The sequence below is a fragment of the Ipomoea nil genome, unplaced genomic scaffold (assembly GCF_001879475.1).
Source record: "Ipomoea nil cultivar Tokyo-kokei standard unplaced genomic scaffold, Asagao_1.1 scaffold0706, whole genome shotgun sequence".
Lineage (NCBI taxonomy): Eukaryota > Viridiplantae > Streptophyta > Magnoliopsida > Solanales > Convolvulaceae > Ipomoea > Ipomoea nil.
This window is the reverse complement of record NW_017617134.1, coordinates 2,023,213-2,044,563: the sequence shown is the minus strand read 5'-3', so window position 1 is coordinate 2,044,563 and position 21,351 is coordinate 2,023,213. Positions and strand designations below refer to the sequence as shown.

The 21,351-nt window shown below is 37.5% G+C and overlaps 3 protein-coding genes across 3 annotated transcripts; all 3 read left to right on the top strand.

The window, feature by feature from the left end:
* Positions 1-2,026: 2,026 nt before the first annotated feature.
* Positions 2,027-4,293, top strand: LOC109176417. Its single transcript, XM_019325848.1, has 5 exons — positions 2,027-2,359; positions 3,002-3,166; positions 3,290-3,501; positions 3,658-3,922; positions 4,003-4,293. Exons 1-5 carry the CDS (start codon positions 2,027-2,029, stop codon positions 4,291-4,293), a joined length of 1,266 nt encoding a protein of 421 aa, XP_019181393.1.
* Positions 4,294-7,222: 2,929 nt separating this feature from the next.
* LOC109176490 (elongation factor-like GTPase 1) lies at positions 7,223-11,590 on the top strand. The gene is made up of 2 exons (XM_019325933.1): positions 7,223-7,582; positions 8,253-11,590. Exon 2 carries the CDS (start codon positions 8,317-8,319, stop codon positions 11,371-11,373), a length of 3,057 nt encoding a protein of 1,018 aa, XP_019181478.1. The 5' UTR covers positions 7,223-7,582; positions 8,253-8,316; the 3' UTR covers positions 11,374-11,590.
* A 2,728-nt stretch (positions 11,591-14,318) lies between these two features.
* Positions 14,319-20,988, top strand: LOC109176416. The gene is made up of 8 exons (XM_019325847.1): positions 14,319-16,748; positions 16,849-16,929; positions 18,209-18,361; positions 18,553-18,716; positions 19,700-19,847; positions 20,085-20,207; positions 20,303-20,390; positions 20,636-20,988. Exons 1-8 carry the CDS (start codon positions 14,319-14,321, stop codon positions 20,815-20,817), a joined length of 3,369 nt encoding a protein of 1,122 aa, XP_019181392.1. The 3' UTR covers positions 20,818-20,988.
* Positions 20,989-21,351: the final 363 nt, after the last annotated feature.

Genomic DNA, 21,351 nt, shown 5'->3' with positions numbered 1-21,351 from the left:
GACCTAACTACAAAGTTATTGATCATAAATAATTAAATAAAATTACACATGAACTCTAAAACGGTATGACCATTTTCTAAAGAATTGACAATGTTGACATCCCACTTGCTCCAATTAAACAAGTTTATACATCAAAATTTTATCAATGCATGCAAACTTTTAAAGAAATTAAAAAATTGATTATAAGTGTCCAAAATATAATAGTCTAGGATGTTAAATAGCAAAAATAATTGTTTGGGACTAAATTTGGAATTGCCATAAAAAACAATGGACCTATGGTGGAATTAACTCATAATAAATATTCGAGAAAATGGTCAAATATGTCCCTAAACATTTCGCTAAAGGTCAATTAACCCTAAAAACTTTTAAGAAGGTCAATTAAACACATGAACACACAATTTTGAGTCACTTGACCCCATTAACAAGTAACTTTTCCCTGAAGAACCGGTAATTGACCGTGTGGCACCACGTCAACTTTGTTTTATATTTTGAATTGTCCCATAAGAATAAATTAACAAAATTAAATTAAATAAATAAAAAATATAAGGCAGAAGTCATTATCACATCCGCTCTTCAGCCCCAAAATCGCGAAGTCGTCAATGGCCTAAATTGCAAAATCTTCGTTGATCGTCGGGCGCCTTAATCCAGCTGCTCGTCATTGCACCAGTCATCGTACACCACCACCAGGCGTCGCAATCGCTCCAGCAAAAACTTTTCCGGTCGTCGTCTCTCGTCATCGCAGCTCGTCGCCCTCGTCGCACCACCATCACCATCGCAGTACTTCGTCGCTATAAGCTCGACCACCGTCCGGCGCTCCACCACCTCGTCGCACCACCATCACCATTGAAGGTAGTTTTCCTTTTTCTTCTACCACTGATTTTAGGGTTTAGATTTTTTTTTTTTCTTTAGGCAGTAGGAATTTCGTTTTTCATACCATTAGCTACTGCAAATTTGTTTATGGGTATGGAAAAATAAAGTTTTTTATATGTTTAGGGTGAATGAGCAGTAGCTTTCAAAAAGCTTATTTGGTTATCTTTGATTGTATTTGTTTAAGGATTGGGTCTCATTATGTTGTCAATAATGGAGACACTTTGGGTATTGTGGTCCTGATGAATGCATTGCAATAAGTGTAGTTGTGGTATTTTATATATTAGGTTATTGAATGGTCCCTACACTTAGATTTACTGCCAGTATAGTTTGGATTTATATGTAAATTGAAGGCTGTAAAAAGTATGCTTATGGGGAAGAATAACTGTTTAAAAAATGTAAAAAGTATGCTTGTTGTTTGTCTCTTAGAATAACTGTGTCAACTGCATACACAGTCCACAGTCTTCCGCAATTTAAAGGATTATGCTGCTACTGACTTATTTTACTAGTGTTCCAAATATCTTTTTCCCCCAAATTTTCTATTCATTCTGTGGAAAATTAGGAAACTTTGGCTGTCTAAATTACCAAATCCTCAGCTGTCTTATTTGCTTTCATTTGTTACTCAATATAGCATGGCCACTTTTGTATTATGGGAAATAGAATATGCATAGTTGTACGTAATATTAGCTTTCCAATTTCTTTATAACAAAAGCTGCATGAAGAAAGTATTTCAAAATATTACAGCAAGGAGAATGAGTTTGATTATCAATAGTAAGTGAAAAATACAGAAATAGAAGTACAAAAATAAACTTCTATCACCAAAAAATCACAAAAATACAGAGTAATAAAATTTCGAGTAGGGTAAAATCCAGGCACCATGTTTTTAATACTATTAAATATGTCTATATTTTGTAGAATGTATTCCACTGTTGAAATCAGAATTCACCATAGTGGGAATTATGTCCAAGAACGTAGGATGGAGTATGTAGGTGGTGAGGTGGAAATAATGACAATTGACCCTGATTTGTTATCATATCCTCACTTATTGAAATTTATTAAGGAGGAGAGATATGGTAAAATATTGTCACTATCATTTAGACTATCACATGAGAGTTTAAAGAGCCTCCAATTGTTGAATAATGATAAAAGTACATTGCACATGAGTTACTTGGCTCAACATTGGGGTGCAATTGACTTGTATGTTGAGCATGAGATAGATGAGGCAGAGGTTGTTCCAAATTTACCATTACTAGAACCTGAGCATGCAAAACATATTCAAGAAGATGTTGAAGAAGTTGATTTGGAAAGCAATAATGAAGATGGAGATTCTGATTTGGAAAGAAGTCCTCAAGATGGAGCTGATTTCGTTGATGTTGAGTGCCAAAATGCAGAAAATAATGATGAGGACATTGGAAGGGGTGGGGCAGAAGGTGACACTGAAAATGTGGGTGAGAAGGATGTGCAAAGTCAGTATTATGACTCTGATGACTCGGTGAGTTATCAATCTGAAAAAAGAATAGGTACAAGCATCATTTGAGCATACCACCAGTGCAGCAACAAGTCTATTTAAATACCCTTCCTACAATCCAAATGTTGAGTTTGTTGAGCTTGAAGTTGGTACCCTATATGATGATGCAAAACAGTTTAGAAAGGCAATGATCAATTATGTTGTTTACTCAAAGAGAAATATCCACTTTGTGAGGAATAAGCCATAGAGTGTGTCCCTTGCATGTGACTAGCCTTGTCCATTTCAAGCTCATGGATCATGGGATGACACTTTCAAGTGCTTTCAACTTAAAACAGTGACTACGGAGCATAGGTGCAATCTAAAGTACAACTTAAGATTAGTAAGCCAATCGTGGATAGAGGAGCGGTATGAGGACAAAATAAGAGACAACCCTTCAATTGGACAAACAGAATTGAAAAAACACATACAATCTGAATTGAAACTGAATGTGGGAATCTGCATGGTAAAGAGGGCAATCAAAGCTGTATTGAAGAGGTTGATGTTGGTTTTCAAGACCAATTTCATAAAATAAGGGATTATGCTGCTAAATATATCAATTCTAATCCCGGTACCAATGCTTTTGTAAAAACCAATAAAACAACACCTGAATGTCCTTGTGTTTTTCAGAGATTCTATGTTTGTTTTGCAGCTGTAAAGAAAGGGTTTTTAGAAGGATGTAGCAAAGTAATTGGGTTGGATGGATGTTTTTTCAAGGGGATGTTGAAAGGTGAAATATTGAGTGCAGTTGGTAGAGATGCTAACAACCAAATGTATCCTATAGCCTGGGGGATCGTAGAGATAGAAAACAGTGATTCTTGGGGTTTGTTTCTTGGGCAAGAATAAATTAAACAAAACCACTTGTAACACTTTATTTAAGCTTTAGATTATACTTATTTTGTTTGTTATATTTTGTAGGGATTAACACGTGTGATTAAAGAGTTGTTTCCTGACGCTGAGCACCGTAACTGTGCAAGACACGTGCACGCCAATTGGAGTAAGTTGCATAGAGGCAAAGTGTTGAAAAAACACTTCTGGATGTGTGCAAAGACTACCAATGAACCTGAATTTCAAGAACAAATGAAATGTTTAGGAAAGATGGACCCTACAACAAAAGTTGACTTAGAAAGGTAATCTAATTTAGAACTTGTGTTTTAGATGTGCAAAATCTGACTTTTAAGTGTGCTTTAGATGTACAAAAACTGATTTATAGCATCTGTTTTATATGCCCAGAATCTGATGTGTTTTAAATATGCACAATCTGAATTATAATATGTTGTTTGAAGGTACCCTCCAAGATTTTGGTGCAAAGCTTTCTTTAGAACAACTGTCAAGTGGGATGCTGTGGATAATAATCTCAGTGAGGCTTTTAATAGAACCTTGGTCAAAGCAAGAGTCAAGCCCGTTATCCCTATGTTGAAAGACATAAGAGTAGGGGTGATGCGGAAGATTGCAAAAAAAATTAAATCGGTGGAAAGCTGGACTGGAAATTATGGACCATTGATCATGAAGAAGTTGGATACAAATATACATGAAAGTATGGGGTGGAAGGTAAGTTAACTTTCAGTTTAGTAGATGAATATGTGCTGGACATTTTGCTGAATTTAATTTTTGTTGAATATATGCATCAGATTGATTTCAATAGAGATGATGGTTATGAAATTAAGAAAGGGAGACAACAATTCAAGGTCAAACTTGCATGTAGAAGTTGTTCATGCAGGGCATGGGATCTTTATGGTGTACAATGCCCACATGCAATATGCGCCATCTTCGACGTTGGAAGGGAACGTCATGAGTACATTGACCCGTGCTATTCAAAAGAGGCATATCTAAGGACCTACGTCCATGCACTTCAACCAATGAATGGAGAGCTATTCTGGCCAAGGACACAAAATGAGGAGATACTTGCTCCAATTCCTTAAAAAAATGACGGGAAGGCCAAAGAGAAAAAGAACACGTGAGGCAAGTGAAGGTCCATCTCGTCCAAAGAAAAATACATCAACTACCGATAAGACTACCTCTACCTCTGCCAGTGCTGCAAAAATCGCGCATAGGCGCTAGGCGCCGCCCGGCCGCGGCGAGGAAGACAGGAATCAGCCTCATTCGCGGCCGCATAGGCGAACCGGCGATTTTTTTTTTTTTTTTTTTTTGGGGTTTAGGTTAAAAACTTTGCGAATGCATAACTTTTGACTCGGTTGTCCGTTTTGGACAATTTTTTTTTTCAAATCGCGTATTTTTTCGATGATCGGTGCAAGTCCATCATCTTCATTACTCTGCTCGACATTCTGTCGAGCACCTGCTGTGCACTTAGAGGTCACAGGCCTTTCTTCCAAAATTGATACAATTGATCCTCTGCTTGATGGCAGATTCCAAATTTTGATCTCGCATTTGAGGGAGACGAAAATGGTGAACCACTCCAACATGATGATGTCATCTCCAAAGGTGAAATGCAAAGTAGAAGCCTAAGCAGAAGATGGCGTAGAAGAAAGAAGAAGAAGCAGATGGCGTAGAAGAAAGAAGAAGCATAAGATTTTCGAAGAAAGATGAAGAGAAGATTTCGAAGAAGTTGAGTTTGTCAATGTGAGAATTAGGGTTGTAGGTATCATTTAAATCATCTTTTAATTTTTTTTTTTTTAATAATTCTTATGTGGCAATTCAAAATATAAAACAAAGTGTGGCGCCACATGGTCAATTACCGGTTCTTCAGGGAAAAGTTACCGATTAATGGGGTCAAGTGACTCAAAATTGTGTGTTCATGTGTTCAATTAACCTTTTTAAAAGTATGTGGGGTTAATTGACCTTTATCAAAATGTTTAGGGGCCTATTTGACCATTTTTCTCTAAATATTAATATTTTGTTTAATACTTTCACATGATAACTTACGACACAGACCTCACAACATATGAAACATATAGGGGGAAAACTATCACTAGCAAATATCAACAAGTACTTGTAAGATAAAGGGTTCATAGTACAACTAAGATCCAAAGTCATATACACAGCAAGACAAATCTAAATCTTCCTACACCTTAATCTCATTGCATTATGAATCCACCTATGCTACCACCAGTAACCTAATCACACATGACACATTACTAATAAAGAAAAAAAATTGGGGGGGGGGGGGGGGGGGGGGGGGACATGTACTGAAGATGAAGACAAAAACAATGTTACCCAAAAGAGAATTAAAAAGAATTAGAGAAATTTAAACTAAAAGTAGTATTTATTTAGACTTAAATAGTAATGGCAGTTTCCCAAGTTACAACAAAAACAAATAAAATAAAATAAATTTAATCCGCATAAGAGGAAGCTCAACCATGAAAGTTTAAACAACCCAATTAAGAAAACGCATGAATTAGGGCAGTCTGATTGAAACCCTAAATCAATTTTGGACCCTCCCTTTTATCACCACCGCCATACTCACCGGAAAACTGAGCCTCCCTCCCTCCCTCTTTAACGCGGCAGGGGCATGTTGCTTATGTTTATTGGATTTGCGACCTTCAATATAATATACAACTTGTCTAAGATTTCACTAATTCTCGGCGGAAAAGTTCAGATACGAATGTCCGTTTGTCTTGCAACTACAGCAACTTGGTTTTCTTGCTTCATTGGTGCTTGAAATAATTGATCATCAAGAAAGATACAATCTTTTCACTTCCTGGTACATATACTTCTGATGCCTCCCCAATTACTTCATCAACAAAGAGGGCCATCCCCTCTTCCAAATCAGGTCCAAACATGGAGGTATGAACCGGTGCAAGTCCATCATCTTCATTACTCTGCTCGGGATTCTGTCGAGCACCTGCTGTGCACTCAAAGGTCATAGGCCTTTCTTCCGAAATGATACAATTGATCCTCTGTTTGATGGCAGATTCCAAATTTTGGTCTCGCCTTTGAGGGAGACAAAAATGGTGAACTACTCAAACATGATGATGTCATCTCCAAAGGTGAGACGCGAAATAGAAGCCTAAGCAGAAGATGGCGTAGAAGATTTCGAAGAAAGAAGAAGCATAAGATTTTCGAAGAAAGATGAAGAGAAGATTTTGAAGAAGAAGTTGAGTCTGTCGACATCAGAATTAGGGCTGTAGGTATCATTTAAATCATCTTTTAATTTTTATTTTATTTTATAATTCTTATGTGGCAATTCAAAATATAAAACAAAGCGTGGCGCCACATGGTCAATTACCGGTTCTTCAGGGAAAAGTTAGTGGTTAATGGGGTCAAGTGACTCAAAATTGTGTGTTCATGTGTTCAATTGACCTTTTAAAAAGTTTGTGGGGTTAATTGACATTTAGCAAAATGTTTATGGGCCTATTTGACCATTTTTCTCTAAATATTAATATTTTGTTTAATACTTTAACTTACGACACACACCTTACAACATATGAAATATGTAGGGCGAAACTATCACTAGCAAATATCAACAAGTACTTGTAAGATAAAGAATTCATAGTATAACTAAAATCCAAGTCATATACACAGCAAGACAAATCTAACTCTTTCTACACCTTAATCTCATTACATGATGAATCCATCTATGCTACCACCAGTAACTTAATTACACACGACACATTACTAATAATAATATATATAAAAAAAAAGGACATATACCGACAATAACAATGCTACCTAAAAGAAAATTAAGAAGAATTAAAAAAATTTAAACTAAAAGTAATATTTATTTAGACTAAAATAGTAATGACAGCTTCCCAAGTTACAACAAAAACAAATAAATAAAATAAATTTAATCCACCTAAGTGGAAACTCAACCATGCAAGTTTAAACAACCCAATTAAGAAAACGCATGAAATAGGGCAAGGGAAACCCTAAATCAATTTTGGACCCTCCCTTTTTTTCACCACCGCCATACTCACCGGAAAATTGAGCCTCCCTCCCTCCCTCTTTAACGCAGCAGGGGCCTGTTGCTTATATTTATTGGATTCGCGACCTTCGATATAATTATATAATTTTTTAAAAATTTCTTTTCTGTTCTGCCGTTTCAGCGATTGAGTTCCAGGCCTCCGGGCAACTTGCAAGGCTTTTTCGTGCCTCACTCCCAACAGCCCACTACCCACGCAGGTCGCAGCCACTCCCAACAGCCAGCAGCTCCATATTCTCTCTTCATCTCAGTCCATTGCTCCACTATCGTCCATCTCTCCGGCACACCGTCTCCAGCAACCGGCAAGTCTGCAACAACTTGCAAGTGCTCAGGTTAGAACCAATCTTCAACCTTATTTTCTTAATTAGTTAGCCCTAATTCCATAAATGATAAAATCCCTAATTCCCCAAATCTTCAATCTTCAATCTTCAACTTTTAATTTTTTTTTTTTTTTTTTTTTAAATGTAGTCTGTAAATTTAAGTATTCCATAATCCATATGATTTATTGGTTTAATGATTAGTCCACTATTATCACTGTATCAGTATGCTGTATATATACATACATTCCCCAAAAAAATTATTTTGTGTATGTTGTCTGTATTCTGTGTATATTCTGCCTATATCGTATGTAAATTAAGTACTCCATAATCCATATGATTTTTTGGTTTAATTATTAGTCTACTATTCCAGTATCAGTATGCTGTATATATACATATAGCCCCAAAAAAATTATTCTGTTTATACTGTCTGTATTTTGTGTATATTCTGTGTATATTATCTGTAAATTAAGTACTCCATAATCCTTATGGTTTATTGGTTTAATGACTTGTCCACTATTCCAGTATGTTGTATGCTATTGATTCCAAAAATTCAAATTTCAATATGCTATTAGTCTGCTGCTTGAAGTTTTAATTAGTAAATTGTAATATAGCAGGATTGATTAATGATAAACATTGTATTGTAATTTATAATGTAATTTTTATTTGAATCATATTTTGTCAGGGACATTTTTGAATTCATTTGAACTTTGCCCCCACTCAGAAATTTTTTTGGATCCACCCCTGAGATGGGTGACTTTGATTCTCGAAGGCTCCGAAACATATGCATTCTTGCACATGTCGATCATGGCAAGACCACATTGGCAGATCACTTGATTGCTTCCTATGGAGGTGGAGTACTTCATCCGAAGCAAGCAGGCAGGCTTAGGTTTATGGATTTTTTGGATGAGGAGCAGAGGCGGGCTATAACGATGAAGAGTTCTTCTATTGCTCTTCAATATCAGGATAACTATATCAACCTTATAGACTCTCCAGGACACATGGACTTCTGCAGTGAGGTCTCTACTGCTGCACGGCTGAGTGATGGAGCTTTAGTATTGGTGGATGCTGTGGAGGGTGTTCATATTCAGACCCATGCTGTTTTGCGCCAAGCATGGATTGAGAAACTTACTCCTTGTTTGGTCTTGAATAAGATTGATAGGTTGATTTCTGAATTGAGATTGAGCCCTATGGAGGCATATATCCGGTTGCAAAGGATTGTACATGAGGTGAATGGGATTGTCAGTGCATACAAGTCTGAAAAGTATTTGTCAGATGTTGATTCACTCCTATCAGCCCAAACGGGAGATGTGAATGATGAAAATTTTGAATTTATAGAGGATGATGAAGAGGATACTTTTCAGCCCCAGAAGGGTAATGTAGTGTTTGTATGTGCACTTGATGGGTGGGGCTTTAGTATTAGTGATTTTGCTGAATTTTATGCTTCAAAACTTGGTGCAAGTTCATCTGCATTGCAGAAGGCATTTTGGGGTCCTAGATATTTCAACTCCAAGACCAAGATGATTGTAGGTAAGAAGGGAGTTAGTGGAACCAAGGCTCGGCCAATGTTTGTGCAATTTGTGCTTGAGCCACTATGGCAGGTTTATCAAGCTGCATTGGAAGCAGATGGCGATAAGGGGATGCTTGAGAAAGTTATCAAGTCATTCAATTTGTCCATACCTCCTCGTGAACTTCAACATAAGGATCCAAAAGCAGTGCTTCAGTCAGTCATGAGCCGCTGGCTGCCCTTATCTGATACAGTTTTGTCAATGGTTGTTAAATACATGCCTGATCCCATCTCTGCTCAGTCTTTTCGAATATCACGCTTGCTTCCGAAGAGAGAAGACAGTGGAGGTAACTCTGATGTTCTTGGTGACGCGGAAGTTGTAAGGAAATCGGTGGAGGCCTGTGATTCCAGCCCTGATGCACCTTGCATTGCATTTGTGTCCAAAATGTTTGCTGTTTCATCAAAAATGCTTCCTCGCGGAGAGATTGTCGATGATAATGGAAATGGTGATTCAGAAGAATGTTTCCTAGCATTTGCTAGGATCTTTAGTGGGGTTATTCATTCTGGGCAGAAGATTTTTGTTCTTTCTGCTCTTTATGATCCATTAAAGCTTGAATCAATGCAGAAACACGTGCAGGAGGCTGAGTTGCATGGTTTATATTTAATGATGGGTCAAGGATTGAAACCTGTGGCTTCAGCCAAGGCAGGGAATGTTGTTGCTATTAGAGGCCTTGGCCAATATATATTGAAAAGTGCAACTCTTTCCTCAACATTAAAATGCTGGCCATTCTCAAGTATGGTTTTCCAGGTTTCACCCACTCTTAAGGTTGCAATTGAACCTTCTGATCCCGCTGAAATGGGCGCACTTATGAAGGGATTGAAGCTTCTAAACCGTGCAGATCCATTTGTTGAGGTTACCGTTTCTGCCAGGGGAGAACATGTGCTTTCTGCAGCAGGGGAGGTCCATCTTCAGAGATGCATTAAAGATTTGAAGGAGAGATTTGCAAAGGTGAGTTTGGAAGTCTCTCCCCCTCTTGTCTCATATAGGGAGACGATTGAAGGTGACACGTCAAATCTTTTTGAAAATTTCAAGCTATTGAGTCAAAGCTCCTCCGACTTTGTTGAAAAAACAACACCAAATGGAAGATGTGTTGTTCGAGTGCAAGTCATAAAGCTTCCAACTGCATTAACTAAGTTGCTTGATGAAAGTTCTAGTTTGCTTGGAGGTATAATTGGCGGTAAATCGTTGCAGGCTTGTAAAAGCCTGGAAACCATTAGAGGTAGCATTGTGGAAGATGAGAATCCAATTGAAGCACTGAAGGAACGCATGAAAGATGCTGTGGAGAGTGATTATTTATCTGGGTTTGCAGGGGCAGATACTGATAGGATAGAAAAATTTCAACAAATGTGGCAGAAGTTCACGAAGAGAATTTGGGCTTTAGGACCTTGGCAAGTTGGTCCTAACATTCTCCTCACACCTGAAAAAAGGGAGAATGATAATGATTCTTCAGTTCTTATCAGAGGCTTCCCTTATGTATCCGAAAAGTTGGGTTTTCTCGATATGTCAACCAATAGAAATGCATCACCTGAATCATCAGATGCAGATCAAGCTTTGCTAAGAGAAGCAGATAATCTTGAGAGCAGTGTATTGTCCGGGTTTCAGTTAGCCACTGCATCTGGCCCTTTGTGTGATGAACCTATGTGGGGTTTGGCGTTTGTTATCGAGGCATCAATTCATCCCTCGAACGGGCAGCCTAGTGACGCTGACTCATCAGTTTACCAAGCGGAGCAGTATGGCATTTTCTCTGGACAAGTTATGACGGCTGTCAAGGATGCCTGCAGAGCAGCTGTGCTTCAGAAGAAACCTCGAATTGTGGAAGCCATGTATTTTTGCGAGTTGAACACCTCAACGGAGTATCTGGGCCCCATGTATGCCGTGCTTGCCAGAAGGCGAGCCCGAATTATGAAGGAAGAAATGCAAGAAGGTTCTGCATTGTTCACGGTGCACGCATACGTGCCAGTAGCAGAGAGCTATGGTTTTGCCGATGAGTTGAGGAGATGGACCTCTGGCGGTGCAAGCGCTTTACTCGTTCTCAGCCATTGGGAAGCGCATCCCGAAGATCCTTTCTTCGTACCCAAGACCGAAGAAGAGCTAGAAGAGTTTGGAGAGGGTGCCGCTGTCCCACGCAACACCGCAAGAAAACTTATCGATGATGTGAGACGGAGGAAGGGTCTTCCTGTGGAGGAAAAGGTAGTCCAACATGCAACCAAACAAAGGACCTTGGCTCGGAAGGTGTAGAAGAATATATACAACAAAAACATGGTTTTGTAATTGTTAGTTTCTTGTTCTTTATTCTCTAGGGAAAGTGGAAAAAAACAAAAATTGAAAGAAAAGAGAAACCAGATATATCAATGTTACACTTTTGTATGTAACTCTTACTATTATGTATCACAAATCTTATTTCTGCAACGGATATAGTCCTGAGATTATGAAGTTTAATCCAAGTGTTTCTTGATACCATATTGCCTAGTAGTACAAGCCACTAGGTAAGATTTTATCTACTTCCAGTAATAACTAATAAGCTCTCTTTTAACTATAACTAAGTGTGTCTTTAAAAAAAGTATTTGAGATAGTATATTACTTCAGGATCCCTACAGAAGATCACAGTAGTCGCTATCTCCGGTTGAGAAAGCAACCATTTGGGTCGCTCTGGCGCGAAAGCGATCCACTGGTCGCTTTCTCCAGTTGAGAAGGTGACCATTTGGGTCGCTCCAGTGAGAAGACAACCATTGTGGTTACCTTCTCTGGCAAGAAAGTGATTCTTCTTTACAGAGAACGGTGACTTTGGTCTCCTTTTCCGTCTCTACAGAGAAGGTGACTTTGGTCTCCTTTTTCGTGACTAGCGACCGTTCGTCAATCGCCGATTACGTATTTTGTCGGATCAATTTTTAGGCTTCATTACATTTAATGGTACATTTAAAAACTTAGTGTACTAATTGACTTTTAATTTGTTTGTTTATATATAAAATGAGAAAATATCAATATTGGTCCCACGAGTATTAGCAAAATGATAGTTTTGGTCCACATGTTTAATCTCTACCAATTTTCATTCAAGACTATTGATTTAGTAACAATTTTCATCTACGACTATTGTTTTAGTGTCAAAATTCATCACGCCGGTCACCCTTTCGTATAAGACATGTCAAAATATGAAATTATTAAGGGTATTTTTGTCCTTTACAAATTAAGATCTCAAATTGAGGAGGAAAAAAGAGATTTAAGCTCTAAGATCTATCTCAATTCGTAGTTCCCATCCTCAAATTAAGGTAGGATAAAGAGGAGAACTGCAAATTAAGATCGATCTTAGGGTTTAAAATCCTTTATTCATGCTCAAATTGAAATCTTAAGTTTAAAAAGACGAAAATGCCCTTAAAATTTTTAAATTTTGGCATATCTTAAATGTAGGGGTGACCGGCGTAATGAATTTTGGTACTAAAATAATAGTCGTGGATGAAAATTGGTACTAAAACAATAGTCGTGGATGAAAATTAGTAAGAACTAAACATGTGGATCAAAATCGTCATTTTGTTAATATTTGTGGGACCAAAATTGGTATTTGCTCTATATAAAATAGATGACAAAATGATAAAAGATGATGTGAAAAAGAAAGAGGAAATTTCAATTTTGGTCATATGACTATAGGGGTTTTGTTAATTTCAGTCCCTGACTTTCAAAAGTGTCAATTTAGTACCTTAACTATGTATTTTTTGTCAATTTTAGTCACTCCGGCCAAATTGTCGGTCAAATTTCACCGGAAAATTTTAATAGTTAAAATAATGAGAGTATTTTGGTCGTTTCACGCCTCTTTTCTTCTTCTCCGACGAGTTCATCTCTTTCTCTCCCGTTTCCAGTGTTCTTTCTCCCTCTAAACCCTATCTTTAATATCATCAACCCTCATTTCCCCATCATCTTAGTTCATTGTATTCATCGGAAACGAGAGAGGAAGGGATGGACTCGCCTGAGAAGAAGAAAAGAGATATGAAATGATCAAAATACCCTCATTATTTTAACAATTAAAATTTTCCGGCGAAATTTGGCCGACAATTTAACCGGAGTGACCAAAATTGACAAAAATTACATAATTAAGGTACTAAATTAACAATTTTGAAAGTCAGAAACTGAAATTAACAAGACCTCTATAGTCATATGACCAAAATTGAAATTTCCTCGTAAAAGAAATATATAGTTACTATTAAGATATGCTCTAAATAGAAACAAATGATAACATTATTGTAAATGATATAATTAATTTTGTGTATATGTTTAGAAGTAGACAGTATATGCGAAGCAACACGTAAGGGTGGTAACTCCGAGACCCATGCAAATGCAATTGTGCAATGGCCTCTCCCTTTTTCCATTTCTCTCCATCAACAACTTCTACCTCTCAACAACAAAATCAAACCCAAATTCAACCTCCATTTTTTTTTCCTTCTTTCGAAACCCTGATTCCAAGAAGTGCTGACCTCCAAGGACCTCAACAACCCCAACAGGTACTATTCTATTCTATTCCCCATCATCTTGGCACCAGTAATGTGAATGATTTTCTTTTTCATTCCCCCCCTTTTGTTTTTGGGGGATATTTTTCTAGATTCTGATGATGGGTGTTTTTTTTTTTCCTGTTTTCTTGAATAGAATATGGGTTTTCTGTTATTTTCCCTTGTGATTTTGACATTTTGTTAGTTAACTGTTGCTCTAATTTTGTTGGAACAGTAAGATTTTACAGTATTGAGGGTCAAATGGAGGAATCTCTTTCGATGGGTAAATGGTGCCTCGTTATGTGATCAATCAAATTCATTGATAGGAGGTAATGAATATTTATTCATTTGTATTGCTGGGAAGCCCTGTCATTGACCTTTCTCAAAATGGGAATGCACAGGAGTTTTTTCCATTGGGGTTGTCCTTTTCTTATGTTTTTTCCAGAAAGTAGTACATAGGGGCATACATTTTTTTTGTGGATGAATGCAAAGCAGAAAGGGAGGTTCTTGAATGATAGATATATACATATATATTGCCTACAAAATATGTGTTGCAAAGGTCCAATTGAGGTTTTATGTGGGGAAATTTTGTTTTGTGAGCTCGAGAAGTTCTCGTATCATCAGTAGTGAGCTCTATACAGTACTGACAATTGGGTGCAGAAGTCGTGATCGTTCATTTATCTTCCTTGGGCTTCATTTGAGAAAAAAATGACCAGTGAGTCATCTGGTTCTTTATCTGAATTCATTCATGATGGTGCCCAAGATGACATAAATTATAGGGATAAATATGTACATAATGTTTCTGTAGAGACGGGTGAAGTATTTTCTGCAGAGTTTACACCCAGAAATGTAGCCACCATGAGAGGTGCAGAAAAGAACCAAGTGAGGGGGGATGGTTTTACCATTTCTCAAAACGATCTTGTATATGAGGAGCTCAATGGTCTACTTGGAATTCAAAGAGGTTCCGAGAGTGGTATGGAGTTCTCAGAGTTTTCTCCTAACAATGGATATGCGTTAAGAGGCAATTACAGAGCTTATTTGGATAGCACGAGTAGCTATGCAATGGAAATTCCCGGGAAAGGACAACATCGAGCAAGGTTCGCAGACGAAAGCAATGGTGATAGATCTACATCGGGGTCGCCTCTTCATGCATCAAAATCCCTACATTCGTTTTACCCCTACAACCATAGTCCAGAAGTTTCGTACAATTCTTTCCCCGGAAGAATGAAATTTATCTGCAGCTTTGGAGGAAGAATTCTGCCCAGGCCAAATGATCGTAGGCTTAGGTATGTGGGCGGGGAGACTAAAATGATATCAATTAGGAAAGACGTAACTTATAATGAACTAATGAAGAAGACTACAGCCATTTGTAATCATCCTCACACGATAAAATACCAGCTGCCTGGCGAAGATCTTGATGCACTTATATCCGTGACTTCTGATGAGGATCTCCATAACATGATCGAGGAATATCATGATTTGGAAAAAAGTTCACTACGGCTACGGCTATTTCTCGTGCCTTCCTCCGATGCCGAGAGTCTTTGTTCGTATGAACCAATGAGCTTACAGCAGACCGATGCTGACTATCAGTATGTTGTCGCAGTTAATGGTATGCGGGAGCCAGGTCTGCAAAGGAACTCGAGCCGAGAGAACTTGGCAAACCAAAGGGATAATCCCGGTTCGTTCCATCCATTTGAGATGCGGAAAAGAACCAATGCAATGAACATATTAGTCCCTCAAAAGCCCACTGCTCATTGGTTTAACGCATCTCAGACCCCTCCCAAATCGTACATGCAATCTCCTCCTTTGTCTCCACCACCAGGTCAGTTTCTAGATGTGGGATATAATAATTTTGCGTCTCCTGATGGCCATGAATTCTATAGCCCAAAACCAGCATATTGCTATAATAGTCCATTGAGTTATTACCAAAAAGAAAACACTCATTTGTTGGAACCAAACAAGGCTCCTGAGCCCTTTTCTCAAAATCGTAAATTTAAACGTTGTATGACTTTTCAACCTTCTCATCAGAACGATTTGGACTCCCAAATGTCTGTGTCAAAAGATATACCACTGCATTCCGAAAGGCTAATACCTTCTCGGGACATTAACTTGCTCCCTAGAGTAGATTTTCAAGCTAAACCCGGTTATGGAATGCATCATGCAATATCCGATCCACAACTGCTATGTGAAGAGAGATATAATGTCTCTTCAAACTTTAGTGGAGAGAACTCTCCCTCACTTGAAATATTTAGTTCTTCACCGGAAAGGTCAATGCACTGGCAAGAGCTGAGAGAGCAGAAACAGTTTATGAGTAAGAATGAGCATCAGAAAAATCTTAAAGAACCAGAGATTAACAAAGAATATGCAGAATGGGGTCCAAATTCAATAAATTGGATAAAGCAGAAGAATGCTTATTCACCTAAGGAAGGATCTTATTTTGGAATTAAGGATATCTGCACGCCAAAAGCTTATGGAGGCAGGAACTCTTCTAAACCACGTGTTTCTCCCAGTAATTCAACAACCGGTTGCAGAGAGAACTGCAATGATCCTAATACTTGTCGGGAAACAACTTCAAAGCCACAAGTCAGTGAAAACAGAACTTTTGCTCCACCGCCTATTATACCTGATTACTCCACAAACAACTGTAGGGAGAAGCATGCTGCATCTGGAACGACAAAAAACACTGAGGATGGTTTCTGCTTATCACATGAACTGCAACCTGCTTATCACAAGAACTCCGCAGATAGATCTGGCTTCTTTTTAGACTCGAACGATCCCCGTATTAGTGACATATCATTTCCAAATTCAGCTTCAGGTGCTGCTTTTGCACAAAATGTTGGTATCCATGGGAATATATCCAATGGTAAACTGAAAGAGGAAAACTGTGATAGAGTTTCTAACCAAAAACATGATTCTGGGGATGAAGAATTTTTTGAATTTCAACTCTCAGATATTTCTCATCACTGTAGAGTCCCGGAACAGAGGATTCTTGGGGAAGATAATGCCAATAACACACCTCCTGATGCTCCCTTATCTCCAGCTGTTGTACCACGTGTACAAGACGAACCCAGTGACGGGCTTCCACCCCTTGGAGAAAACAGAGAATCTGAGAGTGTTCCCACCAAACCTGCTGATAAGGTAATGTAGCCATGTTGAGTCATTATATTGAAGAGAAAAGTTTTGAAATCACGACCCCAATAAATTGTATGTAAAATTGACAATTCCGTGTATTTGTTAGGATGACAAAGTTGATGGTGATGGTGAGGGCTTATCTATCAGTACAAATATTGAAATGGAGGCAGGGATATATGGTTTTCAGGTCAGAAGTCACAGTTTTCACTTTAATACTTTATATTTCTATGTGGAGTTTGCACCTTTTTTTCCCCTAATTTTCATAGCTAGTATGGTTCCTGGATGGTGCCATCTTATCTTCATAGGTATTACTAAATATTATATACGGAGTATTATGTGTTTATGATTCATTTTACCATGACCAAAGTAGGTAGACCAGAAGAACATGCTGTTGCACACATGAAGCTTGCTGTAAGACATTCTTCAGTTCCGTTATTTTACGTCCTAATATTTTAGTGCAATTATGCCAGCACTATGTACAGAAACTCAATGCAGGGAGGCCTGGAAAATAAAGTTCAACCATTGTGAATTAGTTTTAATGTCTCTTTCTCACTTTAACCTGTTTTCCCTGAGAACTTGGACACGTGGTTGGCTCTAGAAGCAGCTATATTGACATTTAAGTAGCAACTCTGAAGTTTAACTTTCTATCTTGTAGTTATTTGAACAAATTCGCCCCTATATACAATGACAGATCTGAAGTTAATTATGCAATACACTTTAGTTTTTCCCTTTTTTCTACCTTGATGTTGATTCTAATATACTTCTAAGTTAAATACATTTGAAGTAATAAACTTGTGAAATGTTGTATTAAATTATATGGACACCGTGCTAGGACTTTGCATCAAACTGATGACTGGCAAATAGATATACATTACATAGTACTTATTTTGCAATTTGGCTTGGTCAATTATTAAACAGGTCACACTTTCATCCCTTAAGAGAGGTCGGGAGTTCGAACCCCCTCTCGTATGGAAAAACCAATCTGGCCAGCACTTTGCCTCTTAATTGGGCCGGCCCAGTGCGAATGGGGATTAGTTTGAGTATGGCACGGGCTTAAAGGTGCCTCCTACAGTTAGGGCCTTCTCAGGACACCTCATGGTCTAACAAAAAAAAAAAATTATTTAACAGGTCAAAAAATCAAGTAGGATTACTTATGCAGATTGACTAGAAAGTATAATTAAATTCCAACCAGATATACAAGGCTAAAAGAGCAGAAAACAAATTAACAATATATTGGGTTGACCTTTGAATGGAAATCCTGGTTTTAATGGTACTAACATGAAAAAGGTTAAAATAAGCTTTTAATCTAGCTGATATTAGTTGAAGTGTTGAACTATAACTATAGTTGAATAGTTGATAGGGTTTTGGTCATTGTAACTGTAGTATTTGCATAGATTACTGTTTCCATATCCTTTAAGTTTGGTCATTGTAACTGTAAACTGAATGTTTTGAGTTACTATGGACAGATTATAAGAAATAGTGATCTTGGAGAACTGCGTGAGTTGGGTTCCGGTACATTTGGAACTGTATATCATGGAAAGTGGAGGGGAACAGATGTTGCTATCAAGATGATAAAAAAGAGCTGTTTTGCTGGCAGATCATCTGATCAAGAGCAGTTGGTAGGTCCCAAACTCAGACACAAAATTGGAGTTTGAATTCAGATATCAATTTTAATAGTTTCTTTTGAAGAAAGTTGCCAGAAATGGAACGAGATAAATTGGCAGAAATATCCCTAACTGGTTAGGGATAGGAAGAAAGAAATTGTATTCTGGTATTGCCTCAATAAATATTTAAATGCACTATTTTGCAGACTAAAGATTTCTGGAGAGAGGCTCAGATTCTTTCCAAACTTCACCATCCAAATGTAGTAGCATTCTATGGGGTGGTTCCTGATGGACCTGGAGGAACAATGGCTACAGTTACTGAATACATGGCTAATGGGTCACTGAGACATGTTCTTGTGAGGAAGGATAGGTGAGGTGTTATTGTTATTGCTATTACTATTGTTAATTGATAGTAATAGTAATTATTATTATTACTACAACTACTACTACTACTATAATTATTACTGTTACTACTACCACTATTACTATTAGAGCAAATTCCAATTTTACTCTTCAACTATTGTAGCATTGCCACATTTAGTCGTACTCTTTTCATTTTGGGGGTGTTTGGTAAATAGCTGTTAGCTGATTGGGTTAGTGAGTTTGACTGGTTGATAACATTAGCTGATTGCAGAAAAGTGTTTGGTAAATTAGCTGTCAGCTGATAGCTGATTACATGTAAAATGACTTTCTCAGAAAGCTATTGGTAAATTAGCATTTTGGATCAATAAGCTGTTACAAAAAGCTAATTAATCAAACACTCATATTGATTGTTTAACCAAGTCAAACAGCTAATAGTGGTCAAATAAGCCAAAATTGGCTGATAAGCTAACTATGTTACCAAACAGGGCTTTGTCTCATTATATCATTGACTTTCATTTGCTTGCCATAATTAGCCTTAGCCCTCTATTTAAATTTCTGTCATTCCATTGTTTAATAAAGAGGGTTAACATGTAACTTTATTATTTGATTAAAAGAGTTTACTATTTGTAGCATGAGCAGGCGTTAGCCTGTGGGGTTCCAACCCCTTCCCCTTGACCAAAAAAAAAAAAAAACGAGTTTACGAGAGAGGGATAGAAATTACATGTTGGGACAAGAGGCTTGAATGATAAAATTACATGTTAGCCTTCTTTGTTAAAGGTGAAATGCCAAAAAAATTTTAATGGAGGACTAATTGTGGCAAGCAAATGAAAGCCAAAGATGTAATGAGACAAAATTAAAAGAGTAGGACTTAATGTGGCAATGCCACAATAGTCGAGAAGTAAAAGTGGAATTTGCTCTTGTACCTGCTTGTAATTTTCATGTTCCTGCACTTTTGAAATGTTTTACATATAGAATGTCTCTTTTTTGCAGAATTCTTGACAAGCGCAAAAAGCTTATGATTGCATTAGATGCTGCTTGTGGCATGGAGTACTTGCATACGAAAAGTATTGTTCATTTTGATTTGAAATGTGAGAACTTACTTGTCAATTTGGGAGATCCTCAACGACCGGTATGCAAGGTAAATTTGCATATAAAATTAATTCTAAGTCACATGTATATGTGTGTGTTTATATATGTTAGTATCTAATCCTTATTCCTTATTGACCACTTTTTTCCTTGTCTTTTTCTTGAACGGATAGTTTCCCTAGACTAATCTTCTCACCGTGAAGAATTTATTTCCCAGAAGGTTGTAAACCCATCCTGTGAAATTGATGTTTTTCAACCAAACATAATCAATGAAGGGTTTCTTTTTCAGGTTGGTGATTTTGGACTGTCAAGAATAAAACGGAACACTCTTGTTTCGGGTGGTGTTCGAGGAACACTTCCATGGATGGCGCCCGAGCTATTAAATGGAAACAGCAGTCGCGTTTCTGAAAAAGTAATACCTCAGATATGAGATTTTTACCTTTTCAAGTCACAATGCTAAGCTATTTTACCTAGAAGTGAACCCATGGCCATTTCTTTTTGTCCTAGGTTGATGTTTTCTCGTTTGGCATAGCAATGTGGGAGCTCTTGACAGGAGAGGAACCATATGCAAATATGCACTGTGGTGCCATCATAGGTAGGCTTTCGATAACAATTTGAAAATTTTCTTGCACTCTTTTGTTTTATAGAAGCTTTAGAAATAGAATTGCCAAACATGAAACAAACTAAATTAACTGTAAGTCAAGCACGCTTAACCAAAAAGTTCTTTGGTTATCTGGTCATATCCTTCTTAAAACCAATTGGTGATAAGTAGGTGGACATAACACTAATGCCAATATTTTCGAGATTGACTGTTGTTCTTGGGTTTTGCTTCTGTGCAAGGTGGCATCGTAAATAACACTCTTAGGCCTCCCATCCCTCAACATTGTGGTTCCGAGTGGAGAAAGTTGATGGAAGATTGCTGGTCATCTGATCCAGCGGCAAGGCCATCGTTTACTGAAATAACAGACCGATTGCGTACCATGTCTGCAGCTCTCCAACGAAAGACAAGAGCGAGGAAATGAGATTATACGTTAAACGTAAGTCTTAAGAACAAACTCGAGCAGAGAAATTATACATGCCCATACACTCTCTAATCTCTATTAAACAAGTTAACAAGCTACATTCATAAATGTAAATATTGTAAAGTATTAAGTTCTGTACATTGAAGATATGAATGAGATACCAGATAGTTTGTCTAAATATGTCATTTTGTGGTGCACTCTTCTTATTCAATTGCCTACAAAAGATGCTAATAGTGTCCAGCTCTATATTCTTTATTGCTTAATCTTTATCAAATATATACACAAGTAAATCACCAAAGAGTAATTGTCAAGATTCTGAAATACCAATTGTTATACCATGGACCAGGGTCAATCTTGCATTGTGGACCCTGATTCAAAAATTATGTGTCTATCATTGATATATTATGCATCTGCAGTTAACTGTTTATGTGCCTATAAAGTTAGGGCGGCAGCTTGAAAGCTTACCTTATTAGAAAGGTTTCCTAAATTTGAATTTTTGAGTTTCCGCCACAACCTAGGCTAGGTGGTCATTAG

What these genes read in the sequence shown, in the direction of transcription:
- LOC109176417 (XM_019325848.1), top strand. Translation starts at nt 2,027, where the DNA reads ATGAGTTACTTGGCTCAACATTGGGGTGCAATTGACTTGTATGTTGAG. An exon ending in ATTATGACTCTGATGACTCG is followed by an intron (nt 2,360 to 3,001) that starts GTGAGTTATCAA and finishes TGTGTTTTTCAG; the next exon opens with AGATTCTATGTTTGTTTTGC. An exon ending in ATCCTATAGCCTGGGGGATC is followed by an intron (nt 3,167 to 3,289) that starts GTAGAGATAGAA and finishes TATATTTTGTAG; the next exon opens with GGATTAACACGTGTGATTAA.
- LOC109176490 (XM_019325933.1), top strand. Translation starts at nt 8,317, where the DNA reads ATGGGTGACTTTGATTCTCGAAGGCTCCGAAACATATGCATTCTTGCA.
- LOC109176416 (XM_019325847.1), top strand. Translation starts at nt 14,319, where the DNA reads ATGACCAGTGAGTCATCTGGTTCTTTATCTGAATTCATTCATGATGGT. An exon ending in CATCTGATCAAGAGCAGTTG is followed by an intron (nt 18,362 to 18,552) that starts GTAGGTCCCAAA and finishes ACTATTTTGCAG; the next exon opens with ACTAAAGATTTCTGGAGAGA. An exon ending in CTCAACGACCGGTATGCAAG is followed by an intron (nt 19,848 to 20,084) that starts GTAAATTTGCAT and finishes TTTCTTTTTCAG; the next exon opens with GTTGGTGATTTTGGACTGTC.